Raw genomic sequence first — 14,512 nt, forward strand, 5'->3', positions numbered from 1 at the left:
GTGCAGGATATGAATTTACTATATGCACGATTATCTAAGATGTTTAAACACAGTTGCCAATCTGTCTCTGACATAACACTTTTTAAATTTTGAGATTCATTTTGGATATCAATGTTCAACCTTTCAATATCCGATCGGTGTCCGGCAATCATATCATAATAGTCTATCATGTCTATAACGCAATACGGAAAAGGTGTCTTATTCACGTATAGCTACAGAATCAACGGATGCAACAAAATTTAATGTAATAGAACCCTTTTTTTAAGTGGGGAAATCTTGCATATAATATAATAGAACCCTGAATAAAAATGTTATGTTATGTTAAAATTAATGTACATATTTTTTTTTATTTTCAGGTCAACTTACTTTAAAACGGAAGTAAATAACGACAAGATGATAAATAGCTTACAGATAAACGTAGAACACATAAATATAAACAATTTATTGCATTACCTTAAATCCCAACGAAGAATGACAGATAAAAGTGTGGGAAAAAACCGGCTGACAGAATACAATGGCGACTACTTGCATTCCGATTACATTTATTATGGTTTATTAATTAGGAGAAACAACTTATTAAATATACAATCAAAACTCTATACAATTTTTCATTTACAGTTTCGATTTTACATAATCTGTATTTAGGAAGTCGATAATTTCATTTATAAAATCTTTTGGCTGTATGACATGATGATTATGGCCTCCCGTATATGGAACCGTTATAAAAAAAGGAATGGTTTTTTGTAATCGTTCAATAATTGCTTCACCGATTTTTATCCATGGACCCACGATTTGAGGATCAGATGCGATAGTGTTTAACATAGGCGGAGCGTGCAGGGCGAAAAATGAGCAGAGCGTGTCTTCATCGAAAGGCACTAAAACGGGTCTCTTTACAGAAAAGTCCCAAGTGAACCTGAAAAAGACATAATAGTAAATACTAGACCCTCGTCCCGTTTCCGCTCTGATATCGAGATTAATTTTTTATTCCAAGCTATTAATCGGGATAAACAGTATCCTGTCACCCAAGACATTCATACCGTGTGTGTGTGTGTAGCAAAATTCATCAAAATCCGTTAAGCAGTTTCAGCGTGATTGACGGACAAACATCCAAACAAACAATCTTTGACAAACATCCAAACAAACAAACTTTCACATTTATAATATGTGTGAAATGTAATTGTTAAAAAAAATCTGAAACACGCTTTAATGACACAATCAATTAACTGTCTCACTTGTCTGTGATATTGTATTTTGTGATGTGTGTATTAGTATAAATGATATTGAAAATTGTCAATAGATGGCGTTAGTATGTGTACGTTACATTAGTTCTGTTTTAATCTGTTATTCATAAAATGGTAAAATTTGTAGATAATTCTTGTAAACACTGGCGACTTTAAATTTGTTTCGTATGCCTTACCTTATCTTTTCCTTTATTTCCCTCATTAATCCTTTCCCACGTTTGCAGATAGGATATAAGGTTAGATATAAGGGATAAATGCATACCTTAAATGATTGCAATAGATTTGCAGAGGGATTAAGAGGAATCTTTTGTATGAATTCACCAATAGAAAGCTTCACGGAGTGAACTGGGCTATATATGTGCCACGGAGAACCCGGGGCGAACAACTAGTCGTGTCTATTGTATATATATAATTTCTTTAGGTGTTCCTTTGCTTAAAACTTTCGACTTTACCATACTTAAACTGTAATTAAGTGTAAGTTAAATAACTATTAGACCTAACTCAAACTCGCTGGGCAGCCGCCGAGGAGGTCGCGGATGAATTAGAACCAGCTCCCGTGGCCCCTTCACTTAAGCGGCTCGACGGAACAGTAGGGTTTTGGTCGGTAAGAATCCGACATAACCCACGTCTCCTCTCCCAGGAGGCGGGGGTATCTATACAAGATTACCCCACTACAAAAAAAAGGGTAACTCAAACTGTAATATTACCTATATTTACCACCACCAGTTTTCTCCAAGCTTCTTGATAAGAGAATCTCAGCGTAATCCCTTTTAACATTCCGCTCGCGTTGTATTATATCCAGAGCTTCTTCGTAAGTGTATTCCGATACGTGCTTGGACCTTAACGAACAAAGATAAGTAAGAAAGAAAGAAAACAAGCTTTAATACATAATAACCTTAAAAGTAATATAACTTATAAAATTAACATAAAAAAATGAACATGGTAATCGGGACAGACTCAGCCATGCTGACTGGCTTTGAACCCCGAACAGCGCTGATTATCAATTTCATTCTGAGGTACCTTGATTTTTTTTTTAATTTGATCTTAAATAACGTACAACATTTTAAAGGTTTTTATTTGTGAGTTTATTGATTATGTTTTTGTCCAATATTTGTTTCACAATTTAAAAATCTTTATCTTCTTTTGATGTTATTAACAAATACCTTCACAAGATTTCAGATGTAACTAATTCAAATGAATTTTGGCTTCTTAATATTATAAATGATAAAGGCGTATATTTTAACATTTGTTTTTTAACTAGGTCTGACGTCATTTATTTATTTAATACTTTATTGCACACAGAGGGAATAGAGAAATACAGAAAGAATACAGAAAAAAATATTTAAAATACGCATGAAGTTTTTATTTTAATCAGATAAATTCGATTTTGATACAAAATGAAAAATGGGAGCAAAACAATTGCGCCTCAAAAATATAAAAGCAGAAATCGCTCTGTACGTAATTGCTTCATTATAAATACACACAACAATAGCTTAAATGGAAATTAAAAAAAAAAAAAAAACAAAAAAAAACCGGGATAAATATTATCCTATGTCCTTTCTCGGATCGTCAACTATCTCTATACAAATTCAATTGTACAGTTTCAAATTTAATCCGAATTGGTTCAGTGGCTTAGACGATAAGTAGCAAACAGACAGAATAATTTGAACATTTAAAATATTAGCAGGTATATGAAAACTTACTTGGACAAATTGCTGTAATAATTCTCATATAAATTATATTTCCAGAATGGGAAATCTCCGAATGTAAGTGCCAATATGTAAATGGCTTTCGTTGGCTCCAGGTTTACCATCTTCGATATCTGATGCGGGAACGCAGCATTGTACAGACACGCTTAAACAAAATATTAACCATTTTATGCACGCTTCGGCACACACGCACCGGGGTAGTACCACACAGCATTTTATAGTGGAGAAATCTTGCATAGATACCCACGACCCCGGGAAAAAGGTCGTGGATTATGTCGGATTCCTACCGACTAAAATCCCAACGTGTTCCGTTGAGCCGCACAAGTGAAGGGGCCACGGATGTCTGTTAGAATTCGTCCGCGACCCCCTCGGCGGTAAGTACCACACCCCTATAGAAAACCGGCGTGAATAGTAGAATTCTACTGTGTGTGGTACGCGAGAGGGCGCCGGAGGTCGGGTTTCTTTTCCTTACCCGTCCCAGTCCATTCCTTCTTTCCAATCGTCAATCCTTTCCTTATCCCTTTCCCTTTAAAAGCAAACCGCGCAATCGCAGAGAAAGGAGACGAACCATCAGTTCAGTTGCACGCTTATGGCATAATAAAAACCAACTTCAGTTACTAATAAAGTCACTGATAGTATATTATTTGACAAAATCGAGTTCAATGGAATCGGAAACATTCAAAACCTTAGATAATAAAAAGCGTATTAAAACACCGACTCACTGGTCAATACGCCCATCGAATGTGAGATGATGATGAAGCTCTTCCAATTCATATGCTTCACCAGCTGTCTGATGGCTTCCACCTGGTGTGTGATGCTGACAGGGATCCCGTGAGCGAACGGGTCCGACTTTCCGTGTCCTGAAAGCATTTGTAATGCCGTTTAATACTACTTATTAAATACTAGAAGTTAGCTCCGACTGTGCCCAGGTGTTTTTTTATATTATTCATAATAGCGCAGCGCTTGCCCACGATCTCGCCTGATGGTAAGCTGAGATGTGGTCTCAGATGGAGCGCGCTTCCCTAGAAGGTACCTCTAGGGAAACGATCACTCTTCTCATGAAGACCTCCAGGTTATACTCGACGGGGAACACAGACACAGTAGACATGTACCAATCCCTTGGGGTTCGAACAAATAAATGGTACTAATAATGCTGAGAGAATCTTAGAACTCGGTCCAGTGGTTTTTGCTTGAATACGTTACATCATTATCATCAGCCCTTATATGTTCCCACTGCTGGGACACAGGCCTCCTATGAGGGTTCAGGCCATAATATACCACGCTGGCCAAGTGCGGGTTGGCAGATGTCACATGTCGTCGAACTATTGATTCTTGGACATGCCGGTTTCACGATGTTTTCCTTCACCGTTTTAATATATTATATTGAATATATATACAATATTTATGAATACGTTACAAAAATACAAAACTTTCCTCTCCCATAATATATTTACACGTCTGTCCGTTTGTTAAGCTTTCATGCCAAAGCTACTGCAACGATTTTGATGGGGAATAAAGTTAAATTAAACTTTGGACGAAGACTATTTTATGTCAAGAACACAATACTTGATACAGCATTTGAAATAGGTAAATATAATACCAAGTATCAATAAGTACGACGACGAGTTTAGTCGATGGTCTTCTGTTTTCTCTAGGAGTCAATATTATTTCTGTTTATGTAATAGTGGGCAATTGAGTTGGTGGTTCGTTTGATGGTAAGCGCCTGTCTGTGAACATTTGCAGTGGCTTCAGCGATTGCGGAAAAGGAACGGATTTACGACAGGAAAGGAGGAATGGATTAAGAAGGATGAGGAAAAGGTAACCTCTGACATCTCCCAAGGACTACGACTATGATATAAGAATGTGTAGATGAATTCTCTGCCTTAATATTAATATTTAACAAGAAAACTGAACCGTCTTCAATTCGCCCCAACTTCAAAGTTAAATGGATATAAGTCCTAAAGGTGATGTTCAGAGCTAATGTATTGATCGTAATAAAACTCTACCTAATATAGGCATAGGCAGAGTTTGCTTTGGACAGCTTTTTGAACGTGTTTGTGGGTCTAGTTGTCATTTGTTTTACCTATTTCAAAAGATTTATCCAATACTAAACGCTCGTCCTGACTTATCGAGATATCAAGATTTCTGTTTTATCTTAAGGGAGCATTTAAATGGGATAAAAAGTATCCTATCATCCAAGTCAGCTCATAGACTGTCTGCATACTAATTTTACTACTGAACGGATGAAATTCCGTTCAGTAGTTTCAGCGTGATTAACGGACAAACATCCAAACAAACAAGCTTCCACATTTATAATCTTAGTGTATTTAGTTGCAATACTAGCTAGTATTAGATAGATCTACTTCCTTATAATAATAGTAAAATAGAGATTTTTTTACTTCTTCCTTCCTTATAAAAATATTAAAATCTCTATTTTACTATTTTTATAAGGAAGTAGAAAACCTCAAACCCTTTGACTATTCGACCGAAGCCGCGGAGCAAAAACCTGTTTGTTATAATTTTATGTAGTTAAATGTGATAAATATAACAATGATATAAAAATAACTTGTTTTAACAGATTCGAAACGCGTTTTATACTCGCGTAAACAAAAACCTAATGAATATTTTATAAATGTAATAAAATATATAGGTTATGAAGTTTAAAAATTTAAGACGAGTTTCAAATCTCATGCTATGTCACTTTGTGGTGGGAATAAATATTTTATAAAAAAAAACTAAACCGTCAATTTGACAGGGTATGTACCGCTTTAACATAGACCAAATTTGAATGGACCACACGGAAACAACTAGCTTTCATATCGAAATCTATTTTTCCAGACGAAAGTTCTGTGGTAACAAACACAAAAATACAGACAATTTAAGACCCCGCTTTTTTGAAGTCATTCGAAAAATAAAATAATACCAATAACAAGGGGACTGCTTTGTTATAATGTTGAAAAAAATAACAGTCACAAAGTTAAAAATAAAAAACTGAAAAGCTCGCTACCGTAGGCGCTGAATCACAGAGTACATAGAACTACCACATATAACATAAAACTATACTAGGTTGTACCTATAGTATTATGTTATCTGTGGTAGTATTAAGCTGAAGGCTTAGAGAGGGCGATAAGAACTTCAGGAAAAATTGGGGGACGTTAAAACGGCTTAGGAAAGCGATGGTTGATTGCTACTAATTTTGAATTAAATTTAACATTTTATTTAACTTGAAAGCTGTTTTTCCTAATTCAATTCTAAAAGAATCGAGTACGTACGAACAAATGATAATGATTATGTAATTATTTTATTACCTTAAAACTAGAGATGATAAATTAATTTAAGATCACATGTCATTTTAAATGAACAAATTGTACTCTTCAGCAAATAAAGCAATAAACCTAAAACTATTATATATTATGATTCAATCACCTGGAAAATCCATAGCGACATAGAAGAAGTTGTCGGGTAATATTTCTGCTATGGGTATGAAGGTAGCCGCTGAATCCATGAGTCCGTGCACCATCAGCACGGGTGGATTGCTCTGGCTGCCCCATGATAAACCTGGAATGTTCGAATAGTTTATTTATTTACCAGGCGTTCGTCTCGGCTCTGTGTAATAACTCACTAATAAACAAAATAATAACCTTTGCAATGCAATTATTTCATCAATGTTCTCTGCGTACCATTAGGGAATTTCAGGAAGAAATATATTACAAATATGCCGCGGATAACATACACACAACACAAATACTCCGAAGGAAGTCGCGGGCATCAGTAGTTTTTGTGTGATAACAATGCGAACATACAAACAAAATAACAAATGTTTTCTCTTTATAATATTAGAATAGACTAGCTGTGATGCGCTTGCAATAGCTTCTGTTTCTTTAGCTATGCGTCACTGTATACAAGTATCATCAAAATTCGTTCATTTGTTTTCGCGTGAAAGAGTAACAAACATACATCGCTACGTTTTACCTACTTTCTAGTCCGCTAGTATACATATATGAATATATTTAGTTCTTACAGTATTATAAGAATCCTGTCTGAATCGGACAAGTGTTCCTGAGATTAGCGCGTACAACCAAACAAACTCTTCAATTGTATAATATTAGTATAGATATATAGATAGTCAAACATACAACATCCCTTCTTTTTTTGCGTCGGGAATAGGCCACCTCGACAAGAAACGCCTTTTATCACAAATATCTTCAAATCGCTTGTTCCCTTTGGGAACTGGTTACAACATCATAACGAACACAAATTCACTTTCATATAACACCTCTTTTCGTTTATAAAAAAAAAACTTCGTACCCGCCAATTTACCCCAAGGCACGCTTATACACCACTCTTCTTTATTTTTTTTATTTTTTTCCATTTTCAACTAACCATTAACACAAGTTTTCAAATATTAAACATCAGGAAGTATGGCGGTTACATTTGGATTAATTTTCGTAAGAGTAGGTATTAGATATATAATATGTCCAAGGTCGTTATATAGGATTCCGCACCCAAAGGGTTTTACCATTTGAAAACCCTTTGCGCGCGGAACCGTATCCACTTATTACTTATGACTTCGCTATAGGTCTGTCTGCCGGTCTTTCCATCTGTCCGTCTGTCCGCCTGTCCGATCGTCTGTTCTAAAATCTTTCCGAGACAATGTTTTTCTGTTGCCGCATAACAACAAATATGAAAAAAATCAATTTGTATTGGAAGTAAAAAAAAAATTGTATTGGAAGCTCCCCTCCCTCCTTTTTTCTAGAAAAGAATTATGTTATTTTGTAGAACACCCTTTAGCTTAGATTTACGGAACCCTCAGTGATCGAGTCCGAGTCGCACTTAACCGCTATTATGAATAAGGTTTTAGTTAAAGGTCAAACTAAAAACATTAGAATGAAACTGTTTAATGTTTATTTAGATAATTTCTTAAAGTCATAAAAACACGTGGATGCAACAAAGGTTCTCATAAGTACAATAAGTATATAATATTGCTTAAATATATAGTAGGTATAAAATTACATTCAACATAATAGATAAAAAATAAGTTTTTAAACTGTTATAAAAAAGCTTTCATCTTATTTAAATCTAGGCAAGCGTAAAATAAAGAATAATAAGTATTTTAGTAGGCTACCAGTACATAAACACCGTAATAATTAATTTCGTAAACGTTTAATCATTAGCGATATAATTTATAATCGAAAACATGAATATTCGAAAAACCTGGCCGGAGGGCCTTGAAAATTAGGTATTTGAAAAAACTCGTAAGTTGACAGTGTGTGCGTCATGCGTGCCCATTCGCGCGCTTTTTCTCATTTATAAAGAATGTCCTGAAAGATTGCCCTCACCAAAAGATGTTTAAAAGAAAACAAGGTAAAGCAGTAATAGCTTATTGGCAATTGAAAAACTGGTTAGATTTGTGTTGGAGTTTTATATGGAAAGGAAACTGAATCTGAGGTGATTGATACATTTATAAAGGAAGCGGCACGTCAAGACCACACGGTACATTAAAAATAAAATCGTAAAATGTTTTTAATGGACAGAATAAGTAGTGTATATATGTATAACTGTGCTTCATTCCCTTTTCAGTATTCGTTACCAATTTTGCATATAAAGCCTCTTTTGATTTTAGCCGCTGTCACTCCGCACTATCATCATAGCACGACGCTTCGTACTTAATCATCTCCAGGGATCTACGCATGGAGAACCTGGATGACTTCGTTCGCCTGGATATGGAGTCCTTGCAGCGTTGCCAGGTTGACTAGCAACATATCGCGGTGCTCAATATCCGTACGATGCAACTATTTCTATACAAGATATGCTTTTTTTGTTTGGCCAATCTGAGAGATATACGTAGTGTATTACTTAGTCTGTAGGAGATATTTTTTTATCATACTCCAACGTCGACTTTAGAAAGCAACATTGCTCTTAATTGGTCTCATTATTTAATCTTCCTTACTCTCTTGGAAATCTATAAATTTTAGAGCATGTGTAAGTGTGCCTTTATATCATCCTAAAAAAAACTAAAACGTCAACACAGTAACGACGTAAACGTCACTGTTGCTTTTTTTAAGGTAAACAATAAACATGCCAATGTCAATTGTGATGAGTAATTATGACTTATTACGTACAAAGATCAATTTTAATCCATTATAGTAAACTGCTACTGTAGTTATTTTTTCCTGTGGAATAAAATTGGACCTTGTACTGTTAAATCTAATGAAATATTTAAAAAATCTTACAAAAATTACCGTGCCTTAGGTTAAAGTTACAAACAACAATTGCTAAACAATACTTGAAATTTTGTTTCAAAACTAGCTAATATAGTGTTTTAAGAATATTATGATGGAATTGAAAGAAGGGTTTGTTAAGGGCCCCTGGGGAAATATTGCAAGTAAGTGAATTAACCTTAACATTGAAAAACACTGATAAAAAAATTACAATAAAAATATAGTAAAAATGATAACATTGCTTTCTTCATAATTGGTTTCCAAATTACGAAAATATTACCTTTTTCTGTTTTTTAAGAATAATTAGTGACTTATCCTGACTTTGAACATGCTGCATTATGTATAATGGTGCATAACCCTATAGCACTTAAGGCTCTGACAACTGACATACAGTGAAAAAATTTTAGAAAATAGTATATTAGTTCCTGAGATTAGCATATTGAAAGAAACGAAATGCAGCTTTATGTAATTAGTATGGATTATTTGTATGTTTGCATTTTCTTATTTTTTTTTATGTCATAGCGGGCAACTGAGCTGGTGGTTCGCCTGATGGTAAACAATCACCACTGCCCATGAACATTTGCAGAGGCTCAGACCTCTGAGAATGCGCTGCCCGCTCTTAAGGGATAAGGGATAAGGAAAGGATTGATGATTGTATATACATTTTAATGTGATATGAACTATATTATATTGTATATTTACAAGACTTCTACAGGTGAAACAGTAGCCATACATATCTTTTCTTTTAAAAAAAGTCACCAAAGTTATCTGTAATGCATATGGTAGTTACATATATTGCCTATAGCCTTCCTCAATAAATGGGCTATCTAACACTGAAAGAATTTTTCAAATCGGACCATTAGTTCCAGATTAGTGTGGTCAAACAAATCTTCAGCTTATAATTTTCATTAGAATAGGTGTATTCTTGCCCAATAATCCAATGTTCATGGAGTTTTATTAACATCACTTGCATAAGAATATCACATTGACAATAAGGATGGCATTCCCACTCCAGATTCTAAAATGTGACCCATTGCCTACAATTTATCAATCAAGCATAAGTTGCCACACATCAATCGCGAAAATCCACAGTTATACAGTAACAAGACCATTAAATAATTATTTTTAACACAAAACTAAACTGCTTTCAAAGTTAAGCAAGACCTCATGGAAGGCATTAAGTTATTGTAAAAATACAGTCGAAACTCCTTCATGTATGGGAAATTTGGTGGGAAAAAGTTTCAGTTATCCATGTATATCCCTAATATTTTTCAGAATTTGTACTGCTACACACTACACTACACACACACACTCTGACAAGTTGTATTAATTACTGCCCTATATGAAAATGGATTTATGCTTCAGAGCACCATAAAAATCTCTTGTAAACATACTTAATTATAATTGTCATTGAAATGCATATAAAATAAAATGTACATTGTATGATTTTGTATTTACAAAAAAAACTTAAATATGTAGCTTTATCTATGTTTAACAATTAATATAAAGCTGAATAGTTTGTTTATTTGCTTGAATGTGCTAATCTCAGGAAATACTAGGCAAACTAGGATGATATTTAGTACCAAAATAGTTTGAAACCCGAAAATGGACATGGAATAATTTATATACAGGTAATCTCATAGATGTAGGATCTATACAGATAAAACCTTAGAAATACTCCGATGATATTAAAAATAGTTTAAAAAACCTAGTTTGATATAAAAAAAAACAAACAAAAATAGGTACATTCTTAATGCTAATGCTTTGTCAACCTATAGCCAGTATTGTGAGACTGGTGCCTGAAATAGACTTCAAAAGAACCTAGATTACGAGTCCCCAGCCCCTAGCATACTGATAACATATGATATAATATAAGTTTGTGGTACAAGCTCGAGCCAGTGCTTTCCATGTGGTCCAATGTATATTCTAGTTCTGAAAATTTTATAGCGGTTTTGTGTTTTCGTTAAATACAGTACTCTATTAATGCTTGTTACCTTTTGCCCGGGTTGCCGGGATCTGGAGAGATCACTTCTGAGTGATAAGGCCGCCCAACAAATTGTACTCTTTTCCTTTTTTACTTGTTATTATTATTAATTTATTATATGTATATTTTTAAGTTTCCTGTACAATTTTTACTGTTAAAGGGTTATAAATATAATTGTCTTATATTTACAGCGCTATCATGTGGCAACCCCAAAGGCGAGAAGGTGTTGCTAGTACACGGCCGGCTAGACAGCGCTGCTACCTACATACCGTTACTGAGGCTACTGCCTGAGAAATATCACTATGTTGCCTTTGATATGCCGGGCAATGGGAAATCGGATCCATTCCCGAAGGGTAAGTGTCGTTACTTGTAGTTTCGTGCAGGTTCTACATTCTACTTAATCTATACTAATATTATAAAGCTTAAGAGTTTGTTTGTTTGAACGCACTAATCTCAGAAACTACTGGTCCGATTTGAAAAATTTTTTTCAGTGTTAGATAGCCTATTAATTGAGGAAGGCTATAAGCTATATATGTACCCATTCTTCTCGGTAGACCGTCCGAATTGATGGTTGTGATAAATATGTCTCATAAATATTGTGAATATTATCATATACATCACTGGTTAAAATTTGGCGCAATAACGGTTATAGATTTTCATATGGATAAAGAGCTACCGCGATATAAAAACTAGCTGCGTCGGCGGTTTCACCCGCGTAAGTCCGTATCCCGTAAGAATATCGGGATTGAAAGTTGGCTATGTGTTATTCCAGTTGTCCAGCTATCTACGTACCAAATTTTATTGCAATCGGCTCAGTACTTTTCGCGTGAAAGAGTAACAAACATACACATACTCACAAACTTTCGCATTTATAATATTAGTAGGATGAATTCCTATTTTCCTTGGCATCACGCGTGAACGGCTGGACCGATTTCAGTGACATATGCTTTATATGTAATACGGGTGAAACCGAGGCAACAGCTAGTTTAACATATGATATGAAATGAAAATCGGACAAGTGCGAGTCGGACTCGCGCGAAGGGATCCCTTTATGTCGCGAGATCGAATCCGAAAGTAATTACAAATTACAAGAAGACTTCTTAGCTAAAGTTATGCTATTTAAAAGATAAAGATTTATGTTATTGTTTTAAATGTATTTAATTAGTTTTTACATAAATATGTATTTTTTTATTTACAGGTACAATACTGTCTCGCTTCATCGGCGTAGTTGTGATAGATCTGGTCGTAAAACGTCTGGGATGGAAGGAGTTCATCTATTTTGGTCACTCCTTGGGAGCTGAACAGGGTGAGATATTATATAACCGAGCTAACTGCAAGATTTTTCGTGGCAAATATTGACGCTACCGATTTATAAATACTGCCGCGGGCGCAGGCACGAGCTCTTAGCAACACCGCCGGCTCACACAACAGCCCGAGCGTCATCACCGTATATAAGTGTATAATCTATGGTCATCACCAATTCCGTGTCACTGCGCTCAATGCTCTCCTGAAGGATAACCCAGAATGTGATCTGTTTGCTGAGCTTCTGTGAGAGCTACAGCTAATCGAATGTCTTTATTTTATATTGTTTAGTTACTTGTATGTGAATGTCATTAATCGTAATTATGTAATGTGTTTAATTGTAATTGTGTTATATATATTACTAGCTGCGCCCCGCGGTTTCACCCGCGTAAATCAGTATGCCGTAGGATTAACGGGATAAATAGTTGCCTATAACAATTCCAGTTGTCCAGCTGTCTACGTACCAAATTTCATTGCAATCGGTTCAGTAGTTTTTGCGTGAAAGAGCAACAAACCGCGGGGCGCAGCTAGTATGTAATACTTTTCCATCCACCAGGCCTATTCTACTCGGCGATCTACCCGAAACACATAAAGAAGGCAATATTCCTTGATCCCGGGCCATCCTTAAACTGGTGCAGAGACGTCAGTTACCCCGTGTTTTTCAAGGAGACATATGAGAATTTCTATGACAACTGTCATAAATATGATTACGAGAAGGAATATACGATGGAGGAAGCAATAAAAGCTGTTAGAAATAACCGAGCTTTGAATGAGGATCAAGCCAAGTTGATACTGTCTAGGAACCTGATTGAAGTTGGCCCGGAGACTTATAAGTGAGTCTGACTAAATCTCTATATGTACATATAAACGAAATTTTATTGTCTATTTGTCATATTGAAATAATCGTTTTTAACTACGTGTACACCAAAATAACATTTTTTGTGATTTATGTCTGTCTATTTGTTTCGGGTATATGGAACGGCTGAACCAATTTTGAAAGAATTTTCACTGGACGACAGCTGATACAATTAGGAATAACTAAGATTACTTTTTTATATTTACATAGTAACATTGGCATTCAAAGGAAAAACTTATTTAGGCGAGTGAAACAACGGGACGCAGCTAGTACTGTAATAAACCTTAAAATCTAATATATAAAATTCTCGTGTCACAGTTTTCGTTGCCATTCTCCTCGGAAACGGCTTGACCGATTTTGATGAAATTTTTTGTGCTTATCCGGTATCTATGAGAATCGGCCAACATCTATTTTTCATACCCCTAAATGATAAGAGTAAGGCAGAACAGCGTTTGCCGGGTGCAGCTAGTTAACTTATAAATATTTTGTTAGTTTCTTAGCGATTTAATGGTATTATTTCTGTCATATTGCTTTTTTAATTGGCAACCATTTTCGTGTGCTTTCAGGTTGTCATGGGATCGACGGTATAAAAATTTGGCAACCTTCAACGCACCCCCTGAATACTACTACGAACTATTTACATTACACGCCCCACCCTCCTTGCTAGTATGTTCCATGGACCTAAAACCCTTGTTCTACACAAAGCGTAGTATAACGGCAAAGTTAGTTACGACCTGGGAAGAGAAGTGGAAAAATGTCAAAACAATTTGGGTGGAGGGTACTCACGATTTACATTTTACTAGCGCCAATAAGTTTATACATGAAGTATTGTCGTTTCTAGAGAATCCCGTCGTTAAATCTAAGATTTAGAACATATGAAAACGGGTGGAAATATTATTGTGTGATATTTTTATTTGTTAGTTGTAAGGGGATATTGTGTGATATTTTATTTATTTCGCTCAAATTGTCGCTGCGACGTGGTCCTTCGAGCTGGATTTATTTGTAAAGGTGAATGATTTTTTTACAGGATTTATATTTTTCTCTATTATTGGTAGTGGTAGGTAATCAATTCGAGCGTCCCGTAATCTTTGTTATTTTATTTTGCTATTTAACATTTTACTACCGAATGACATTCCAATATTGATTAAAGTTTAAACATTGAAGTATTATAGATGCGTTAGAAAGAGAGAGAGAGAAGA

General features: G+C 35.1%; 2 protein-coding genes across 2 annotated transcripts; one reads left to right on the plus strand and one right to left on the minus strand.

The window, feature by feature from the left end:
- Positions 1-481: 481 nt before the first annotated feature.
- On the minus strand, positions 482-7,322 carry LOC119839332 (serine hydrolase-like protein). Its single transcript, XM_038365576.1, has 6 exons — positions 7,259-7,322; positions 6,377-6,508; positions 3,673-3,810; positions 2,945-3,095; positions 1,949-2,080; positions 482-913 (listed from the first exon to the last, which is right to left on the minus strand). The coding sequence occupies exons 1-6, from the start codon at positions 7,320-7,322 to the stop codon at positions 613-615; spliced, it is 918 nt and encodes a 305-aa protein (XP_038221504.1). The 3' UTR covers positions 482-612.
- Positions 7,323-9,061: 1,739 nt separating this feature from the next.
- On the plus strand, positions 9,062-14,506 carry LOC119839349 (serine hydrolase-like protein). Its single transcript, XM_038365608.1, has 5 exons — positions 9,062-9,335; positions 11,347-11,508; positions 12,354-12,461; positions 13,014-13,290; positions 13,880-14,506. Exons 1-5 carry the CDS (start codon positions 9,284-9,286, stop codon positions 14,181-14,183), a joined length of 903 nt encoding a protein of 300 aa, XP_038221536.1. The 5' UTR covers positions 9,062-9,283; the 3' UTR covers positions 14,184-14,506.
- Positions 14,507-14,512: the final 6 nt, after the last annotated feature.

Source organism: Zerene cesonia, unplaced genomic scaffold (assembly GCF_012273895.1).
Source record: "Zerene cesonia ecotype Mississippi unplaced genomic scaffold, Zerene_cesonia_1.1 Zces_u012, whole genome shotgun sequence".
Lineage (NCBI taxonomy): Eukaryota > Metazoa > Arthropoda > Insecta > Lepidoptera > Pieridae > Zerene > Zerene cesonia.

Coding starts and splice junctions, on each gene's coding strand:
- LOC119839332 (XM_038365576.1), bottom strand. CDS start 7,322: ATGGAAAAAAATAAAAAAAATAAAGAAGAGTGGTGTATAAGCGTGCCT. Junction 2,081..2,944: donor TATTACAGCAATTTGTCCAA/GTAAGTTTTCAT, acceptor TTGTTCGTTAAG/GTCCAAGCACGTATCGGAAT. Junction 914..1,948: donor ACTGGTGGTGGTAAATATAG/GTAATATTACAG, acceptor TGTCTTTTTCAG/GTTCACTTGGGACTTTTCTG.
- LOC119839349 (XM_038365608.1), top strand. CDS start 9,284: ATGATGGAATTGAAAGAAGGGTTTGTTAAGGGCCCCTGGGGAAATATT. Junction 11,509..12,353: donor ATCGGATCCATTCCCGAAGG/GTAAGTGTCGTT, acceptor TTTTATTTACAG/GTACAATACTGTCTCGCTTC. Junction 13,291..13,879: donor GTTGGCCCGGAGACTTATAA/GTGAGTCTGACT, acceptor GTGTGCTTTCAG/GTTGTCATGGGATCGACGGT.